The sequence below is a fragment of the Dermochelys coriacea genome, chromosome 22 (assembly GCF_009764565.3).
Source record: "Dermochelys coriacea isolate rDerCor1 chromosome 22, rDerCor1.pri.v4, whole genome shotgun sequence".
In the NCBI taxonomy this organism is placed as follows: Eukaryota; Metazoa; Chordata; order Testudines; family Dermochelyidae; genus Dermochelys; species Dermochelys coriacea.
In genome coordinates this window covers 13,530,162-13,547,117 of record NC_050089.1, presented here as the reverse complement: position 1 = coordinate 13,547,117, position 16,956 = coordinate 13,530,162, and the positions used below count along the sequence as shown (strand labels likewise).

Sequence of the window (16,956 nt, the reverse complement as noted above, 5' to 3'; positions counted from 1 at the left end):
CGGGGGGGACTGGGGTGCGGGGTCACTGGGGGTACAGTGGGTGGGGGATGGGGTGGGCTCACAGGAAGTCGCTGGGGGGTCGCAGGGGGGTCAGGGGTCGTGGGGGGGGACTGGGGTGCGGGGTCACTGGGGGTACAGTGGGTGGGGGATGGGCTCACAGGAAGTCGCTGGGGTGCGGGGGGGACTGGGGTGCGGTCACTGGGGGTACAGTGGGTGGGGGATGGGCTCACAGGAAGTCGCTGGGGGGTCGCAGGGGTCGCGGGGGGGAACTGGGGTGCGGGGTCACTGGGGGTACAGTGGGTGGGGGATGGGCTCACAGGAAGTCGCTGGGGGGTCGCAGGGGGGTCAGGGGTCGCGGGGGGGACTGGGGTGCGGGGTCCCTGGGGGTACAGTGGGTGGGGGATGGGCTCACAGGAAGTCGCTGGGGGTCGCAGGGGGGTCAGGGGTGCGGGGGGGACTGGGGTGCGGGGTCCCTGGGGGTACAGTGGGTGGGGGATGGGCTCACAGGAAGTCGCTGGGGGGTCGCTGGGGTGCGGGGGGGGATTGGGGTGTGGGGTCCCTGGGGGTACAGTGGGTGGGGGATGGGGTGGGCTCACAGGAAGTCGCTGGGGGGTCGCAGGGGGGTCGCTGGGGTGCGGGGGGGACTGGGGTGCGGGGTCACTGGGGGTACAGTGGGTGGGGGATGGGCTCACAGGAAGTCGCTGGGGTGCGGGGGGGGACTGGGGTGCGGGGTCCCTGGGGGTACAGTGGGTGGGGGATGGGCTCACAGGAAGTCGCTGGGGTGCGGGGGGGACTGGGGTGCGGTCACTGGGGGTACAGTGGGTGGGGGATGGGCTCACAGGAAGTCGCAGGGGGGTCGCTGGGGTGCGGGGGGGGATTGGGGTGCGGGGTCCCTGGGGGTACAGTGGGTGGGGGATGGGCTCACAGGAAGTCGCTGGGGTGCGGGGGGGGACTGGGGTGCGGTCACTGGGGGTACAGTGGGTGGGGGATGGGCTCACAGGAAGTCGCAGGGGGGTCGCTGGGGTGCGGGGGGGGATTGGGGTGCGGGGTCCCTGGGGGTACAGTGGGTGGGGGATGGGCTCACAGGAAGTCGCTGGGGTGCGGGGGGGGGCTGGGGTCTCCGGCCTTTGGGGCCGCCGCAGCCGGCCGCCGGCCCGGCCCCGCGGGCTCCTGTTTCTCCCCCCGCCCCCGGCCGAGCCCGGCCCGTACCTGCAGCCCGGGCCCGGCCCCGCAGCTCCCGGCGGCGGCCGCGCGTCCCCGCTGCCATGGCGACCGGGGGGCGGTGCCGGGAGGCCGCAGGGGCCGCCCCGCCCCGCCCCCGAGCCCTCGCCGGCTGCCCCCGCCCGGGCTGAGAGCCGGGCGCGGCCTCCCCCTGGCGGTGCTGAGCGGGAGCGCAGGGCAGGGCCCCGCTCTGGTGGGCGGGATCCCTTGGGGGCAGGGTCCTGGGGTGGGCAAGGTCTCCTAGGGGAGAGGATGGAGGGGAGGGGGGATCCAGGTTCCCCAAAAGGAGCGGCTGAGGGGACTGAGTACAGGGGGCCACTGCTCTGGGCACCTTCAGCAGCCCAGCTGGGGTGCTTATCTGGGGAGGATACAGGTGGTGGTGCTGGGGTATCAGGGTGACGGATGCTAAAATGATAGTAGACAGGACAGAAATGTCTTATCCCAAATGGCGAGGATCCAGCAACAACACAACTTCCAGCGTAGCTATAAAAATATTTATTTTCCAATTGTAAAATCAGCAGTCCCTGCTTCTGATACCCAGGAGTCTTGCAGCAGAGCCAGACAGCAAGGCAGAGGGGGATTGTACAAATTCTTCCTTAGCCATTTCTGACCCAAACTCAGCAATTAATAACATCACACTTAATTCAGTCAGATATTGGGCAGAAATTCTCTTGCTGTGCTACAGAGATCGTTTGTTTAATGTGCCTAAAGACAACATTTTAGAATTGTTTTAATGTTTTAGTAAATCATGTTATTGTATGTTTATTATATAGATCAGCATTTCTAAATAAGAGTGATACAGCATATAAACAGATTTCACTGTAAATGAGTATTGGCTTCACATTTTCTGAAAGTAAACAAGCATAATTTTCCTTCACACAGTATTTATTTTAATAACAAAGTGTCAGAAATCTCCTTTTCATAACTGGTGGCCCTGATGAACCTGTATCTGCCATGTATGCATGTGAATAGCTTTATACATGTGTCGCGCATAAGTACAGGAATGAGGCGCATATCACCATAATGACCATTTTAAAAGTGCAATTTCATTAGTTAAAAGTACAATTAAGCCTCAAACATTAAAGGAACATTTGATTTCACACTCATTTAACTCAAACTGAACAAGCCCAGAAAACAGAAGATGTTTGTAAAATCTGTTAACATTCAGTGCAAAAACAAGTTCTTCAGAGAAATCATTTCAAAACATGTGTACTTTCACATTTTATCTATTCGAGGCCTGTTAAACAGGCAAAATTACTGTATTATTTCAGTTTCTATGCAGCGCATTTGATTATCTCTAAGATACACTGTACCTCTAGAAACAACATGGATTACCAGCTAAGCATGAAAGCTAGAATTCCCCAGGAAATCTGAGATAAAATACCAGTCCACGCGTTGAGGAGCTCATTAAAAGACAGTCGTAACAGCAACAGACACTAACAGAGAATACAAAAGAGCCAGAGGTTCAGTTAATCCACAGATCAATAGAATCAACTGACATGCCCAGAAAACAAGTTCCTTAGGGCCAGACTCTGTTCTTATTTACACCAACTACAATCTGGACCAACTCTATTGACTTGTGGATTTCCCCCAGTGTAACTGAAACCAGAATCTGGCCCTTATTGTTTGTCCTATGCTCTATTTGTGTGGTTCGGTTTCCCATTCCCAGCTCTGCATTCCAGGGAAGAGAACTTCAGATCAGAAACAGATTCTTTGCAGCACATTTCGTGGCAGCTGGTTGCTTCACTCAGAACTAGAGCATAATTTGTTCTCAAATAAGCCCCATTAATTTTTGGCTGGAGATGCAGGTACATGCCCAGTTTCACCACTAAATGACAAACCATCCAGCTGCCAGCATTCTGCATGTCTATCCACTAGCTTTAGGTGGACTTAGCACCAAGGGTGCATGGTGTCGAAAGAGACCACCCATTTCTGCCATTAACAGATGGCCAGATGGGCAGTGCCCTGTGCCTTGTGTTACTCTACCAAGGAGGTTATGGCTGTAAAGGAAGGCTCCCCAGTAAGTGATAATCTATATTTAATAAGGCTTATATAAAACCTATATAATAAACATTTCATCCTGCACTGGGCTGAGGGGGGTTGGATTAGATAATGGTGAACTATTGGCTCTTTCTAGTTCTAATATTGATGATTCTATGAAAAGCTGCAGTTGCTTGCTATTCCCACAGTCTAGCATGCACAAGATCTGGGTTTGAGACCCTAGTTCTACCCTTGAATACTGTGCCAGCAGGGGCAAAGCACTCAGCCTCTCCCTTGTAATGAGGGAGTGCCTGGTGCCACACAGTCACACTGTCCAAAGCCCATCCATTCCTCCTTGGTCAGAAGGATGGGTTATCATGCAGGGCCTGGAGAAAGGGGGGATCTGGGGGAGAAAAAGGAGAATCCTTGGAGCTTTAGGAGGGACTCAGAAGAACTAGCCCTCACAGTAATATAGGATTTCTCCTGCAAACCTGACTATAGGAATAGCACCCCCACTGAAGTCAGTGGGACTTCATAGGTGAGCAAAAGCCATTTTGGCGAAAAGATTGCAAGACTGGTCCCCAAAATATCTCCATGGTAACACACAGATATTAGTACCTCTTTTCTTTGTTGAGTGAACAGTAACTCATACTGATCACACTCAGGTCTTTAGTTAATAAAGACAAGTTGTTGTAGGCAAAATGCAATTTGATTATAAAATTTATGAAACTCCCCATTTTCAATCACTGGTATTTGACCAGGATGTCCCAAATCCTGAATTGAGCCACTCAGATGAGCACATAGGTGCACAAAGTTTCATTTAACAGTGTAAAGTGCTGGTTTCAGTTTGGAAACCCAGTTTAGGTGACAATGTTGGAAATTCAGCCCATAGTTTAACCCCTGCCATGGAGGGATACAGGAACCTACTGGATTGTTGCTAAACCACATTATTAATAATCAATATTATTAATCTATAAACAAAATCTCAAATGTGTATTGGTGAGGGGGTGTATAGCGTGAGCCCTGTGCTACAAGAGATTATGACACCATGTGCTACCATGACACAGGAAGGAAGAAGAAGAAAGGGTCCTAACCGCTAACTGAGGTTGGCTATGATTCATCCCCAATGCCATAACATGCAAACTGCCAGCATGTCTGAGGACTGGGTGACCTGCCCTGAAGCGTTAGCAGAGGATTTTAAATTATTGTTCAAAAGTTAATTTGTAAATTTTAGTTGCTTTCATTTCAGATCATGGCTAAGAGCTTCTCATTCTCTTTCAAGGATCCACATCTATAACCATCCTACTGCTGAAAGAGCTGCTTTATAGCCATGTCTAGACCCTGCATTCCTGCTTTTAGCATTGCAGAGCACTGTGCATGATGGGAACACACTGCTTCATTGGGGAAATGGTATGGGGTTAGTGTCTGAAGCATGCCAAGTGTAAGGGCTAGTGTTTGCGGCATGCATAGAGTGACATGGTCCAGGCAATTTCCTCACAGTATCACTCACCTGTCATTTTCTGTAACAGCTGCAGGGTTTTCTTAATGTTGAAACAAAATCCAATGGCAAACATTTCACTTGTTCTAACTTATCTAATCCTTTGTTCTGGGTTTCCAGATCTGCCTCTATAATGGTGCTGGGCTAATCCTCCTTCCATGGCATGAACCACCTCCCCATGGCACTGGGCTATGGTTTCATTAGACAGGGAGCAGCTTTACCTTCTAGGAGACATCCTGCCATCCTCAGAAACATCCCTGATGTTTCTAAAGGGGTAAATTGGATTTTCTCAGCAAAACCCAGTGAAAAGTTTTATTCAGTTATGACAAGTATTAGAGTCCTTCAAAACCAAATGCAACTGGAGGATCCAGCTTCTCTTCACATTCTCAGGTAGAGACCCATATGTCCATGGTACAGGGTTGAATCTACAGCATCTCAGTCTGTGAAACACTTTTGCTGGAGGAGGCTGCTGCACCTCTTACACCAGGGTTCCATTCCTGCTGTCATATTTCAGTCTGGGATGCGGGAAGTTAAGGGTGGCATACTCTGTTGCATTCTGAATTTGCAGGTTCTTCACCTCTTCGGCTGAGCGCTCCCGGGCCCTGGTGAACACCTGGATATCTGCATAGTGCACGCTGTCATCACGCTTCACATTCCTGGGCTTGTTCACAGTAGCATAGACTGGAAACTCCACAACGTCATCGTACATGTGAGCAGCCTCCAGGTCCTTCTGGAAAAAGAGTACTAGAGAATCAGCTCCCCATTCTTTCCCCCCATCCCACACTATGGGCTCAAAGGAAGGCTGGACACCACTGCCTTATTGCACCTAGTGTCAGCCAAAAGGCTATGCCAGCTCCCCATAGACCGGAACATGCTGCCTCCAAACTATTCTCAGTCCCTGCCAGCCTGGCAATGAGCACTACCCTAGGGGTTGAGCATGCTGCTCCCAAAGCTTTCCCAGCCCCACTAGCCCAGGAAATAAGGGTGTGTCTATGCAGCAATCAGGAAGCACAACTGCAGCACGTGCAGGCAGACCCAAGCTGGCTTCAATTGAGCTAGCTTGTTAAAAAGCAGTGCAGCCGCCCAAGTACGATCTTTCCCGGGATCCTAGGTATGTACTTGAGCGGCTAGCTTGTGCCATTGATGCTACGTGGCTATTTTTATTAAACTAGCCCAATCAAAACTAGTTTGTGTGAGTCTATGCTTGCTGTCCCAGTTCCAATGCAGATGTACCCTAAGAGGCTGAATACTGTATTTTCAACCTATCTGTTCAGAAAAATGTCTTTAGGGGCCATTTACCTTCCTGTCATCCTGGTGCTGTTGGCTCATCTGTTTTGCTCTAGTGCCTGCAAAAGAAACACCGGAAAATCAGGGTGATTTAACTGCTGGATATTGCTCCCTCTTATGCATATCACAGCAATGGTGTCCAGTACACAGGCTCTCCCCACTGGGCCTTTTCAAATTTCTAGCCCCGTTGAAGTCCCCACTGAATCATGTCTTCGGAGCATGCCTCACACAAGAAAGCCCAGGTCTGTTCTTTTTGGAAAATGAGCTTTCCAGAGAGGACAACGTGCTGAGGACCAGGCAGTACCTAGCAGAAGGTACACACCACAGACAGCGTCAGGCCCTCTGAGCATCTCAGATCCACTGTTTGTCTGTACCCATTTTGTCCTTTGCTGTTTGGCAAACGTGTTTTGCAGGGGTTGGTTCTAGGTCCGTTGGTTTATTTCTCTGTGCTCCTAGTTGATGTTTGCAGCTCTAGAAGAGTGCTAAGCTGCAGATGCCTGCACAGCCAGCTGAGGGCGCTCACACACCCTTTAGTTTATAGCAAGATAGCAATTTAAGTCCCGTTTGGCATGAGATTTAGCCATTTAAAACATATTTAGAATTTTCAGAAGCTCCCTCACAGAATCCTATAACATTCCTAAGGCACTTTAGGTGAAAGACTAGGCGTAACACACGAATCCCTTATGACCAGCTTCACACAGCCCTAACATTGTGCTGTCATTATCCAGCTGGCATTGTATCGTGGGTAATTTAGCACAAATGTGGCTATTTACCAAAAGGCATAATAACAAATTCCCAAACCCAAAAGCTGTGTCTCTCTGTGAATCATATTTATAATACACACACCCCTTTGGTATGGTATCTACACTAGCATGGACACACCCTCTCCCTTGAGAACTTTGTTCAGGCGTGCATCCTGTTAGAAAGTGCATTAACTCTGTCTAGGAGAAACAATGATAATAAGGAATAACAGTGCATTGAGGACTGAATCCTGCACCCATTGAAGTCAATGGTAAAGCTCCCATTGATTTCAATGGGGCAGGATCATGCCCTGCCTGGCTTTCAAAGGCTTCTTAGCTGCACTGGGCATTAGGTTTTATTCTTGGTGTTTGTCAGACTTTCCTTGTGTTTGCCATGTTGCCAGTTTAGGCACCACAATAGGTCGCAACTCCAGAGGCCTGCTGAAGTAAAAAAAAAAAAACCAGGAGAAAATGCATCTCTCAGGGGCTGTCGGAACTCTGCTGCCCCAAGGCCAGAGTTTGGCACTGCTGTCTGTCCCCGTGTCATTCTCCTTCCTCATATGCCCATTCCCCCCATGTGCCAACCCCATAGCACATACACTTCCCTGCTTTAGGAGGGTGCATCAGGCAAGGAAATTTCCTCTCTGTTTTGGCAACAAATTCTATTCAACTTGTGTTCCATTGATCAGGTGGTTCCTTCAGGTCTCAGAGTTGGCTTGTGTCCGGTCTCAGCACAGCTTCATAGGGTGGGAAACTTGGCATACAGACCATTGGAGGGGATGAGGCCTCTGGAGTCTGGATGAGAATCCAGATTTGTAGCTGTTCTGAGTGGAAGCCACAAACCTGTGGGACTCTGTCACTGTTCTCCACAGATGTTTCACAAACCCTTACCTTGCTTTTCTTTTTTTCTTTTAAAAGGTGAAGGACATCTCCTGATATCAGAAAGAGAGGCGTGTTAACACTGCAAGGCCTGAGTCTCTCCTATTGTCATTGCATGCACATGTACAAACACACACATTTCGCCCAGGCACTGCGTCTGGGAACAACGTGAAAGAAACTTGAAAGCTCCCTGGAAGTCAGTCAATGGGCATTAGGGAACTTTCAGTGTGCAGCAGCAGGGTCCACATGGCCACTTAGCGTGCAGCAGGCTACCCCAGCTTGTTGCACACTAACTAGCTGTGTAGACAAGCCCTAAGAGCCATTGAGCCCAAGCAAGACTCTCCCAGTTGCAATTCTCTAGGAGCTATCCAGTGGAAAGTGTTACTGAATTTACCCACAAGACTGCAAGGTCTGAGACAGCCCTTTCATTATAGGACTCCTGTTCAGAATTGCTCATCTGAGGCAGCCATGGGAGAAGCCCAGACTGGAGTTCTCGAGTTTTAGTCTTGACCCTTACTTCCCTGTACAGAAGAAGTTTTGTTTGTTTTTTTACAGAAACTTAATGGTACTCAGTGGAATTCACCCTGCAAGACAGGCGGATTTCAAAAAGGACCAAGTCTGTAAAGCTAAATGAATTCTGCTTCCTAGTGTTCCCTTAGGTTGTTTGAGACCCACCAAATTCCTTCTCTATTGTGATCTAATGAGGATATGACCCCAGCTCTCCTTAGAGTGGTTCTGATGAGGCATCTCTGCCAGTTCTCCTGACTCAGGGAATTATACTATGGATATCCTGCGATGCCTGCAGTGGTCAGTGTGAACACAATGGTCCCTTGGATTCTGTGCACACATCTCCTACTAACTGATGGGCTTGAGGTTCTCCAGGAGGTGCAGGAACTCAATGGGTTGTGCCCCACCATAAAACCTTGGAGAAGCACCTTTCCCTGGATGGGAAATGCCTGCACGAAGTGATGACACAGACTCCCACTGTCCCTGTGTCCTGGGTGAAGAGGGGCTCCTCCTGGGGACGCCAAATGTAGATCTGAGATTTTTGGATGCATGTGTCAAGGGTAAGTGCTGGTCACTCTTGTGTATCGTCCCTCTGCCACCTGACTCTCTGTCCCCGCACAGAACAGGGAGGCAAGTTTTGAGCCTCACAACTGTCTAATCCACGCAGATCCACGGAACTGAACTAAAGCACTAATGGTGGCTAACACGTCAAGCCAAACACCTAGCTCCATAGTTTGCCTGTGTGACCAGCCATCTCTGCCTTTGCTGCACTCTCTCCCCATTTCCAAGGGCCAGGAATTGTCTCTTGTTAGGACAGGTATAACACAAACAGATCTATGGGACTGTCACCCCTAACGTGCAAAGATGTGCCATCTCTGGGTGGCTCAAATGGAATGGCAGATGAAGTCTTACTTGCAATGACAGCCACTCAGAAAGGAGCTTCTGCAGAGAACTCACTGGGCTGTGCCCCTTTCCTGACCTCCTGAGGTCCCTTCCAACCCTGATATTCTATGATTCTACGAGATCATAACATCTCTACTTGTGTGGAGAAGCTGGTTCCTGACTGGCCGGAGGAGCAGGAGACCCTGATTAGGTTCTGCTATTTAAAAAATACAACTACACGCTACAGAAAAGAGCCCAAACACTTAAGTAACACCTTAGTGACGCCACAACGGCACAGCAAGACTGCAGCAACACAGCCCAGAGATGGGGTGACACTGGGGCAACACAGCCCAAAGCCACAACGACACCATAGCAACACAGCCCAGAGCTTATGAGACATCACAATGATAAGGCCCAGAGCAGGCCCGATGCCAGGGCAACACAGCCCTGAGACGGGGCAATACTGTGGGGATGCCACCGTGAGTTGGAGCGACGCTGTGCTGTGGTAATGCCTTTATGAGCTGTAATGTTACCATGGTAACACTGTTGAGAGCTGCAGCAAGAGAAACAGAGAGAGGAGAATGACAAGGAGTCCCAGTTGCTAAGATACCTGAGTCTAACAACTCCATTTTTGTGGAAGGGTTGGAAATGCCAGGGCCTGCTGGGCACCCTTCCAGACTTAGCAGCTCTGCGACCTGCTGTGCATACACCCTGCTTTCCACAGGAAGCCCTGGCAGCCGGGGAGGGGCACAGCAGTCACATCGAGAGAAGCAGGGTCTAGCCAAGGCCTTGTTCCCTGCCCCAAAGCAGGACTCAGAGTACAGACACAGTGGGGCTGATTGGCCCCAGGGGGAAATTTGTGCACCTCAAACCTGCGTTCTGCCTTTGCGGGGGGAGAGATCTTTGGTGGAGCCTGGTGGCACATCATCTGTACCCTACAGATACCCTCAAACACGTACCCACCTCCTGCTGCTACTCGGACAGTCCAATATACCCCCAAGAACGAGCGAGCACCGTTTAGATTGGACTGCTATGAGATCAAAGACTCTGAGTGCTGAGGATACTCTAGGATTGTCACAAAACCTTTTCTCCTGGGGCCAAGGGCCAGTTTGCTGCCCTGACAGCTCCAAACCCTGCAGCTCCTCCCTGATTCAAGAAACAGGCGCCTATGGAACATACGCTTCTGAAGGATCCCAGGTAATTTCCCCCTTTCTGCAAGTCTTTGGACTAAACAGAATCCGAGCAAACAAAGCTGTGTGCTCCACAGACGCTGAGCCAAATCCTGCTCTCACTCCCCCATACCAGAAAGAAAGACAGGTCAAACATAGAGACATCTCAGTAGTGCAATGAACAAGGGCCAAATTCATCCCTAGTAGAACATGACTGACTTTAGCAGAGTTACATGGGTCTGAATATGGCCCCAGGAGCACACTCTGTCTCTCTGTGCAGATATGTATCACAGTCTGAGCAAGATGCATGAAGCAAATGTTATCATTCCATAAAGCTAGAAGGACCAAAGGAAAGCAGGTGCCAATCCTTATATGGCTAGTAACATGCTAGCACGTACATCCAGCCCTGGACTATGTCCAGCATGCTAGGCCTTGTAGGCTCCCAGAGCTGGGCTGTGTCTCTGCTGCAACACAGGGGCTGGGGCTGGAAACCTGGGGCTAGCACTTTTAAAGGAAAGGGAGAGAATCGCCGGAGAGTATCCAAGGAGCATGTGGCTTTGTGTGCCCCACAGTGTTGCATTACCCACCCCAGCCATGCCCAGGGGCAGTGCAGTACCTGAAGGAGCTCTGTGCTTTCTAGTTTTAAAGATCCGGGGATGGAAGGGCATTAATGGCCTTTGGTTCTGTAACAACCATATGAAGGAAGGAAGGGGGTTATGCACTAAGAGGTTTTAATAATGGGCAGTAGTGATTAACCATCCTTCTGCTGGGGCGCAGGGAGGCAAAATCAGTGTAGGTGGACGAAGGGCAGCTCCCACTGAAATCAGTGGGGTTGCACCCAGTGACACTAGGGCTGAGTTTGACCCATCGTCTGCAAACAGCTCAGGCGCCATGTGGGCTGAAAGGCACTACGGAAACAAGATGGGTTATTATTATTATTAATACCCAGCTCTGCTACTGTCATTGTTGCACTCCAGTTCATCCCCCTCCTCCAGCCAGGTCCTGGGTATGTGACCGGCACAGCATAGCTGTACCTTGTGGCAAGAGCTGCGCTGAGGTCAGTGAAGATGCTGTTAGCACAAACAAGAAGAGGCCGAGCTCTTTCCAAGACAAGACTGGAGTTTATCTTGTGGAAAAGGGCTGCTGCTCTGACCAACACTGTTGGATTTTGAAATGCTCCAACTCACTGACTCTTATGAGGTGCCCTGCCTAGCTCCTGAGCTCTGGAGTCGGTTGATCCTTTGCAGTGTGCAGGAAGGTCATGCAGTGGAATTAAAATAGCTCATCTTTAAATATAATCAGCAGAGTCCCTGGCCAGTTCCCTGAGATGCAGAGCTCAGGATCAGCTTTCCAAGCTGCTTTCACCTGTTCTGGTCGCCGTCCTTTGTGGAGGGAGTTTAGCAGCCAGTCTGCAGCCTGGCGTTATTCTGAGGCTGTCTGCAGGCTAATCCCAGGGATACCATCTCCCCACCTCAGATCTGCTGTAATTAGAATGGACAAGGCAAGGGAGGCAAGAACAGGGCATAGCTCTCCCCATCTCTATTCAAAATGAGACCATAAATGTTCAGCCCAAATCATACTCCGTCACATGCCCATCTGGGCCTGCACCCCCTGCATGCACACACACCTATATCCCACCCCAAGGATACACAGCTGCTCCTACACCTCACCCCGTCAACACCCAGAATCCTACACCCCATCACACAGGCACAGACCTGCTTCAGTACCTCACACAGACTTCTGCGCTGCACCCCATCTCACTCACACACAAATCTCCTTCTACAGCCCCTCCATCCTAAAACCCATCACACATCTCCACCTACTGCCCATCACACACCCCACCGATCAACTCTCTCTCTCTCTGTTGTGTGATGCCCCCACTGCCCCATCACAGGCTCAAACACCTTATGACTCCAATATTCCCTTTTTCCCTATTCATTGCATTTAATAGATCTTGAGAAAACAGCAATGTTCAAGAGGATCTGTACATCCTTGTTTGCAGAGAATAATATGTTTTCCACCAAATGCATCCGATGAAGTGAGCTGTAGCTCACGAAAGCTTATGCTCAAATACATTTGTTAGTCTCTAAGGTGCCACAAGTACTCCTTTTCTTTTTGCGAATACAGACTAACACGGCTGCTACTCTGAAACCTGTCATGATGCTGAATGTTTCCTTTCTTCAATGAGAAATTAAGGAGTATGTGGCCTAGGGCAGTGGTTCAACCGGGGTATGTGTAGCCCTGGGGGTATGCAGAGGTCTTCCAGGGGGTATATCAACTCCTCTAGATAATTGCCTATTTGACAACAGGCTACAGAAAAAGCACCAGCGAAGTCAGTACAAACTAAAATTCCATACAGACAATGACTTGTTTATTCTACTTTATAAACGATACACTGAAATGTAAGTATAATATTTATATTCCAATCGATTTATTTTATAATAATATTGTAAAAAGAAAGTCAGCAATTTGTCAATAATAGTGTGATGTGTCACTTTTGTTTTTTTATGTCTGATTTTGTAAGCAAGTTAGTTTTTAAGTGAGGTGAAACATGGGGATATGCAAGACAAATCAAACTCCTGAAAGGGGTATAGCAGACTGAAAAGATTGAGAATCACTGGCCTAGGCGGGGACACAGTCCCAGTGGAAACACTCCCCAGATGTGTCCAGATGCTAGGTAAAACTTTTTTTTTCAATTAATATTTTTGCCCTAATGGTTCTTTTTAAAAATGATTTCTTAGACTCCAGAAAGCATTTGAATTTCTTGCCACCTACTCTCCATTCCCAAGGTCATCTGTGTTAATAATAATGATTTAGGATAGGATTTTTAAATGCGTTGGGTGCCTAACTCCCTTAGATCCCTTTGAAAACCTCAGCCTTTATTTAAAAAGCCCTGCTGTCTGCTGAGGCACCTAGGGTGCTGCCCATGCACATAATATGTAGGAATAACAGCAATTTACACACTCTGAAATAGCAAAACTAAAATAAGATATTTAAATGTCAAAGAAAGTGATACTGATGGTTAGCAGGGCAAAAACGGTGTGTGGAGGTTTTTTTACAGCCAGATAACTTGCAATAAAAACACACTTCTTCTTGGATTACAGGCAGGATTGTCCACAATAATTAGAGCACTAACCTAGGACTTGGGAGAGCCTGTGTTCAATTCCCTGCTCTGCTACAGACTTCCTGGGTGAGCCATGCCAAAGTCACTTTCCCTATCTATAAAAATGAAGACATGTACAATAATATTTCCCTGCTTCCAGCAGTGCAGTGAGGATAACTACATTAAAGATTGTGCAGGGCTTTGAGAGCCACTGATGAAAAATGCTATAGAAGAGCTAGGTAATATTATTTGGCAGTTAAGTCAAAGCCACATCTGACCCACTGCTGCAGAGATTACATGGAGCCCATTCTTTGCCTACTCTCTTTCCTCTGCAGACCCCCCCCAGTCGAGCCCCTGTTACCTAGTGAACCTCTCTGCAGTTAGCAGCCACTTCAAACCAGCCATGCAGGGTGGAATGTGGAACTGGAGGTCTCCCCTTTGCTGTGTCTTTTCCCCCCCCCCCCCCCCCGTTCTTTGTAGACTCCCAGGAGGAAAGCACTTCTCTGCTTCTTTCTCCCTCATGCAGCCTTTAAGGTAGATGTTTGCTCTGAATTCACAGGTCACGCACGCATGGTAGCAGAGGGCAAAAGACAGATCACGGCTTCCAGGAGTCTTTAGGCCAGAGCCCTCTCCACCACACAAGGACCTTACCAATGAGAGGGTGGCATCAGCTTAGAACAGACCAAAAGGCACCAACATAAAACTGAAGCAGGAAGGAAACTTGGGACCCTTTGTTCCCTGGATCATTCATAGCTTGCTGTCATTCTCAGGAAACTTAAATGACTTTTTCACAAAGCTCTGGCTAGTGATCTCTCACCACGTGTGTACCATGCTTATGACAATGGAACCTTGATCTCAGGTGGCGGCTCTAGGTGCTACCATAACACAAATACATACTAATCCTTCAGAGGGCTGAGTCTTTTGGTGCTCAGTACTCTGCAGGATTAGGCCCTAATATCCCCGGCATTGGAGGATCAGGCTCTTAGTGCTACCCAGCTGGTAGACATATAAGATTGGCCCCCTACTTTGCAGGCAGTTTTTGATACAAAGCCAAGGGGGAACTGGCAGCATCTATCCCAGCACTGGTTTCAGAGTAGCAGCCGTGTTAGTCTGTATTCGCAAAAAAGAAAAGGAGTACTTGTGGCACCTTAGAGACTAACAAATTTATTGGAGCATAAGCTTTCGTGAGCTACCAAATGCATCCAATGAAGTGAGCTGTAGCTCACGAAAGCTTATGCTCAAATAAATTTGTTAGTCTCTAAGGTGCCACAAGTACTCCTTTTCTTTATCCCAGCACAATCACTGCACAGAGGGGCCCTCAGGAGAGAGGCTGCCCCAGGCCCTCCTGCTAAGGGGAAGGCTAGAAAGGTGAGCTCCTAATTATCTCAGCCCTGGACAGATTATCTCAGCCCTATTTCAGAGGTTCATGGCCTCCAGATTCTGGTTTCTGCTTCTCTTTGAGGTCAGAGATTGTGTCTACTTCACTGTTTGTACAGCGACTGGCACAATAGGGCCCTGACCCCCAGCTCGGGCCTGTGATGCTTCCTAACAGAAATTACAATGAACGATCTTCTTTATCCTCAGGAGTCCCTAGCCTCCCTGCAGACCGCCAGTTCACCTGGGAGGGACTACAGCAGAGCATGACCTTTCATTCTTCAGGCAATTCACAAACATTAACAGATAGCAAAGGATGGTGGAGACACCTTCAGGGCAGGAGATGGAGAGATTGTAATGGAGATGACAGGTTTCAGAGTAGCAGCCGTGTTAGTCTGTATTCTCAAAAAGAAAAGGAGTACTTGTGGCACCTTAGAGACTAACAAATTTATTAGAGCATAAGCTTTCGTGAGCTACAGCTCACTTCATCGGATGCATTTCATCCAAGTTGGGGGCTGAAGTGAGCTGTAGCTCACGAAAGCTTATGCTCAAATAAATTTGTTAGTTGCTAAGGTGCCACAAGTACTCCTTTTCTTTTTTTATATATTATGATACCCTCACCTCCGCACTCCACCCAGCCAGAGGGTTGGCTTCCCATAATTCCTTTTCTCCTTGGCCAGATTTTCCCTGTCATGAACTCACACCCAGGCCAGCAAATATTGCCACTTGGCATCACTTTTCAGTAGGCAGGATGGGGCTGGGCCCCACATGAGCCTGGAGGGATCAAGCAGGAATAACATCTGCAAATGTGCCCAGAGCCACTTTCTGGATTTCCTGACTGGAAATAAAATCCACACGGCTTGGAGGATGGAGACAGAGCGGCAGACAGCAGATAGGGGTAGGAGATGCAGAAAGCTGGACTCAGAGGGGCTGATCTGCAATACCTTTATGCCGGCCCCGCCGGAGTAAAGGCACCACCAATCCGCCCTGAGCGTCCATCCCGTGTAGAATGGCCCCTGAGTGCAGGGAGACTTGGGGAGGTGCAGCACTGGCTTTGCTGGTCCAGCAGCAGGGAGTGTGGCCAGAGCCTTCCTACACCCTATTCCCAGCCGCTGGAATGACCTGTAGGGGTAGTAGCAGCAGCCAGGCATGAATTAGGCCTGCCCCTGGCTGCTGTACACTGTGTCTGGAGAGGAATCAACCTCAGCACAGGAGAGAGGTGAAAGTGACCCAAGCACCTCCCCACCCCCAGCTCCCTGTGCCAGATTCAGCACCAGCACAGGCACTGATTCCCCCCAGGGATGCGAGTCTCCCCTCCCGTGTGCCAGCTTGAAAGCTTGTCCCTCTCGCCAGCAGAAGTTGGTGCAATAAATGACATTACCTCGCCCACCTTGCCTGTCTGTTGGCCTCTTGTGGCATTCGCCCCCCTGCCCACTGCTCACTCTGCACCTGCTAGCGCTCTGCCTGTGGCACAGGCCTGCCCGCTGAACAGGCAAGTGGGAGCCCTGGGAACTCAGAGCAGGAAAGCGCACTCGCTCTTCCACACCGTTGGCAAAGTCAGCCAAAACTTTAGCCCTCAGCCGCCCCAGCCTCCCCTCTTTTCCCCTGTGTGATCCCTCCACTGCCTGCAAAGGCTGGACTCACCCACGTCCCGCACAGCTGCAGGAGTTGCCCATGTCGCTCCTGCCTCCATGAAGCAGAAAATGTTCTTCTGAAGTCACAGGGAGAGCAGAGCTTGTATTTCCTGGTTCCCTGTTCAGCCCCTGGCAGCTCCAAGGGAGTGTCTGGCAGTGTTAGGTTTCTCTCCATCAGTGCAGCAAAACTTTGTGTGTGCCATCTGCTGGAGGGATTTCCAGAGGCGACTGCTTCTGCCAGCCCTACACTCAGCTTTCCCTGGCAAATGGGGAGCTAGAATCAGGTCTCCAACCTGATCCCTTGGGCCGAAATTCTCCTGTTTGAGCCAACAGGACAAATCTCATCTGTGATATTCTGCACTCCCAGTGTGCGCCGAGCCCCAGTGATATCAGGGAATCGGCACACCCCATAAAAGTCCGTGCTGAGCAGTTAGGGGAGTGGGGGACGGGGATAAAAGATCAGAGACAGGGGATTTTAAATCTCCCTGAACATGATGAGCAATTCCAGGCTAGCTCTTTCCCAAAAGGAAGGGAGCTGTCAGGGCTTTTCGTGCTCTGATCATCCTCATCTCAGACAGAATGTCAGAAAAATGTCTAGCATTAAAACAAAGACCAGTGTTACCAAGGGAGTAAGCTAGAGAGGCTTTGTCCAGGGGGATGCTAAACATTAGGGAAGATTGGT

The 16,956-nt window shown here is 49.6% G+C and overlaps 3 protein-coding genes across 5 annotated transcripts in view; all 3 read right to left on the bottom strand.

Annotated features, from left to right (window-relative positions):
- DIXDC1 (DIX domain containing 1) overlaps window positions 1–1,290 on the bottom strand; it is a 70,735-nt gene extending 69,445 nt beyond the window's left edge. The window contains exon 1 of one of the 2 annotated variants that reach the window (XM_043500972.1): window positions 1,210–1,290. The gene's annotated coding sequence lies outside the window, so the exon portion shown is untranslated. The remainder of the gene's footprint in view (window positions 1–1,209) is intronic. The other variant, XM_038380963.2, reaches the window with a different exon arrangement.
- Window positions 1,291–1,701: 411 nt separating this feature from the next.
- On the bottom strand, window positions 1,702–16,626 carry C22H11orf52 (chromosome 22 C11orf52 homolog). 2 transcript variants are annotated; one of them, XM_038380990.2, is made up of 4 exons: window positions 16,285–16,626; window positions 7,618–7,658; window positions 5,999–6,045; window positions 1,702–5,429 (listed from the first exon to the last, which is right to left on the bottom strand). In XM_038380990.2, exons 1-4 carry the CDS (start codon window positions 16,314–16,316, stop codon window positions 5,178–5,180), a joined length of 372 nt encoding a protein of 123 aa, XP_038236918.1. In that variant the 5' UTR covers window positions 16,317–16,626; the 3' UTR covers window positions 1,702–5,177. The 2 variants fall into 2 exon arrangements, with proteins under 2 accessions (XP_038236918.1, XP_043356949.1); XM_043501014.1 differs by having other exon boundaries at window positions 1,702–5,426; window positions 16,285–16,540.
- Window positions 15,804–16,956, bottom strand: part of C22H11orf1 (chromosome 22 C11orf1 homolog) — a 29,036-nt gene continuing 27,883 nt past the window's right edge. The window contains exon 4 of the mRNA XM_043501011.1: window positions 15,804–15,813. The gene's annotated coding sequence lies outside the window, so the exon portion shown is untranslated. The remainder of the gene's footprint in view (window positions 15,814–16,956) is intronic.